This window comes from Nerophis ophidion, linkage group LG02 (genome assembly GCF_033978795.1).
Source record: "Nerophis ophidion isolate RoL-2023_Sa linkage group LG02, RoL_Noph_v1.0, whole genome shotgun sequence".
Taxonomy (NCBI): Eukaryota; Metazoa; Chordata; class Actinopteri; order Syngnathiformes; family Syngnathidae; genus Nerophis; species Nerophis ophidion.
The window spans coordinates 24,009,701-24,013,487 of NC_084612.1; the positions used below are offsets into that span (position 1 = coordinate 24,009,701).

General features: G+C 40.5%; 1 protein-coding gene across 1 annotated transcript in view; it reads left to right on the top strand.

Moving 5' to 3' along the window:
* The first annotated feature begins 3,070 nt into the window (after positions 1-3,070).
* Positions 3,071-3,787, top strand: part of vps26a (VPS26, retromer complex component A) — a 15,089-nt gene continuing 14,372 nt past the window's right edge. Inside the window, exon 1 of the mRNA XM_061879902.1 lies at positions 3,071-3,238. Coding sequence (XP_061735886.1) covers positions 3,236-3,238 — 3 coding nt within the window. The 5' untranslated portion in view covers positions 3,071-3,235. The remainder of the gene's footprint in view (positions 3,239-3,787) is intronic.

Genomic DNA, 3,787 nt, shown 5'->3' on the forward strand with positions numbered 1-3,787 from the left:
CCAGAAATGGTACTGCAATCACTGTCAAAATTCTGTTGTCTCCTCCCCCTCTCTCTGACTGAGGTTGCCAGATACACAGCTGAATCCAGTTCAATCGACTGGGCTACTTCAAGGAACTTCAAACTTCCACTGCCTCTTACTAGGGGTTGAGGTGCTGGGACCATAATAGCTGAAAAGACAAGTGTTTTGTCAATAACAAATCTCTAACCAACACATTTTACAGATAAACTAGGCTATTTTTAGGAAGAAGTAAGCCTGCGTACAATATCACAACAAATGGCAATCATATAGTTACTGTCAGTACTACTTTTAGAAAACAAAGACTAAAACAAACTACAACCAACGCTAGCAATGGTTATACTGGTGAAAATAAGTAGAGCATGCTTAGCAGCCTAATGTAAGCCCGAAACTAAATGCATGCCTATAGGCTACTGTTTCAAACGTTTCACATTGCCATGTAACTTGGTACATGTAGTCCACAATATGCAAACACAAATGAGGAATTATTTTATCATGTGATTTGGCTGTCTCCTTACGTTTTGCATTGCTATGACAGCCATGTTAATGTTGGAACTTGGAACACATTTACTCAGCGTTTCAGCATATTGAGAAAGAAATAAGCACTGACACTACCCATAACCACATAGATTTTATTTGTCGAAAATATATTTTGCCCTTTCAATTCAATTAAACATCGACATACAGGCTAACGGGCATACATTTTCTACGTCAGCCTTTATGTCGATGTGTCACTGAACGGGCAAGCATGCTAATAAGTATTCTTTGCATGAACATAGTAACTCTGTTAGACAAGATCATAGACTGTATTGGACAATATTGTTTACATACGAAATGTCCATTTCCATTTATTAGAAATAATAACAAAACGTAGAAAATTAGCAAGTTCGACGTCAGATGAAAAAATATTCTGCGCCTTCAATAGTCTCCATCTTTCAAAGGCATCCCCCATACAAACCCTTGATTTGTTCCTGGATTTGTCATGAATAAGTTGACAATCGTACCGAGACCTTTTAGATTTTCTAAGGTCTGACATGTTTAGTAACTTGACCAGTGGCAGAAGCCAAACAAAGGTGGTGGTACGTAATTGGCAACGTGGATGTAACACACTCACAGACTTTCTAATTGGTTAAAACAGTGGAGGGCGGGAGATCGAAATGAAAATAATAATATTTTGGCGCTGCAAATTTAATTATTAAATGAGCATATTCCGGCTGAGCTATCAGTTATATAATATAGGTATTCAAAAAGAACATGATTTATAAATACTTTTTGACATATCAGGGCCATTTAATGATGTCCTGACCTGAAATTATTACATATGGGTCCTTAAACTAACTGTTCCTACCAAATATAAATTCCCTCATTTGTAAAATTCAACAACGAAAAGTAGTAGGAAGAACTCAATTTAATTTCATCATCTTCCGTTCACATTTCTCTGCAGTTGCTATAATTAGTTTGTTCACTTCCTTTGTTGGCATTTTTTAATATGCAAACAAAGAATAAACAATGTTTAATTCTTGAGTAATTAGTAAATAGTAAATAAGGATGAGGTAGAGGTAGTCCATTTTAAAAACAATACACTGAAGTAAAAACTGAAAAACATAAATGCATAGTAAATAAAACCCAATAAAAACCTAATTTAATAATAATAAACATGTGACACTGTCCATCATCCATCCATTTTTGGGGTCGCTGGAGCCTATCTCAGCTGTATTCCGGAGGAAGGCGTCGTACACTCTAGACAAGTCGCCACCTCATCACAGATGTGATACTGTGATCTTCCATAGTATATCTTGTCCATCCATCCATTTCTACCGCTTATTCCCTTTTGGGGCCGCGGGGGGCGCTGGCACCTATCTCAGCTACAATTGGGCGGAAGGCGAGGTACACCCTGGACAAGTCACCACCTCTTCGCAGGACCAACACAGATAGACAGACAACATTCACACTCAACATTCACACACTAGGCCCAACCTATCCCCAGGTGCATGTCTTTGGAGGTGGGAGGAAGCCGGAGTACCCGGAGGGAACCCACGCATTCACGGGGAGGACATGCAACTCCACACAGAAAGATCCCGAGCCTGGGATTGAACCCAGGACTGCAGGACCTTCGTATTGTGAGGCAGATGCACTAACCCCTCTGTCCGCGTGAAGCCAGTATGTCTTGTATACACTATATTTAATCTATCTACTGCAGGGGTGTCAAACTCATTTTAGCTCAGGGGCCGCATGGAGGAAAACCTATTTCCAAGTGGGCCGGAATGGTAAAATCATGGCATGATTTTTTTAAACATAAAGACAACTTGGTAGTTTTCTTTGTTGGCCAAAAATAGAATAAGCACATTCTGAAAACGTTCAAATCCCAAATAATCCTGGGGAGAAAACACTGCAAATTTGTTGAAAATTCTGAGGAAATTGGTGCAGCTTCAAAAACAAAATGAGCTTAGACTTTGTTTTAGTGTATCTACAAAACCAGGATTAAACTTTATAGCACAGTCTTTCTGGGATTGAAAAAAAACACATGTAAACTCTTCAAGGTGTCAAATACCTACTTTGTCATGTCCATGTATCAATCCAGTGTTAACTCAACAAACCGTATAAGAAACGGAGGTAAAAACTCTTCAAAAGGGTTAAGTTCACTTTTCTGTTTGACAGAGACATTTTGGGGCAACAAGGGTGCCAAAAAATGTTGTGTTCGAAGCAGAAGACATAAAATGGCCGGTTTTAAGTTTTACGTGGGTCGAAGAAGAGCCACAGTCCCCCTTTAATGTGTACCTTTTGCTTGGCCCCGACAGCAGTGGACACATTTAGAACAGCAGTTTCTTTCGTTCAAAAAAAAAATATTTTTTTTTATGCTTGACAAACTCATCATGTGGGCGGATAAAACCTGTTTGCGGGTCTGGTCCGGCCTGCAGGCCGTATGTTTGACACCCCTGATCTGCTGTATTTAAGACAAACCTTAATATTTCCATCCATTTCCTACCGCTTGTCCCTTTCGTGGTCGCACACGATCACTGCAAATGAATTGCGCATAAGTATGCGTTGGGCTGGACGTTCCACCTGGCAGGTCACGAGTGCCTCTGCCCCACCCAGATCACATGACCCAAGTCACGTGACCACCAGCCTTCATACCGCGTCCTGGTTCACGCGCACGAGCTTCCACTGAGCGGGGCTAGCTGTTAGCTTTATAGCTGCAAGTGTCTTGACGGCCGAGATGGTGAGTGGAAAAACGGCCAACTTTACTATTTCAATATAAAGATTTATATATTTTTTTATAATTACAGTAAAGCGTCAGTGTGGCCTGACAGCGCCTGTTTGGTTGTTTTAAAAGCCGCCTGAGGTGAAGCTTGCTAGGCTGGGCTGGTGGCGTTAGCAAAGTAGTATGAGGCCGCCACTGATTTGTTGCTAATATTTCACATTACTAACTTGGTTAGTTAGTTGTATGGTTTCTTTCCCCCTGGTACTTCTAGTTATTGCATCTTTTGTGTTTATGTCACTTTTTGGTAAAAGGTGTTAGCGGTCTCGAGAAGTTGCTATGTTACTGACAGACATTCTCTCAGTGACTGAACATCTTGGATTTGTTGTTAATTGCACTAGTTTTCATCAACTACACCATCTTGTCCTTTCAGCGGTAATAACCACGCCCACAAGCAGTGATTGTGGATTTCTGACGTCCTGCAAGTCTGCAGGAGGGCTGAAAATGCAGATAATTTAATCAAGTGCTATATGTGATATGATTAGTGTGGTCATATTGCATGAACTTACT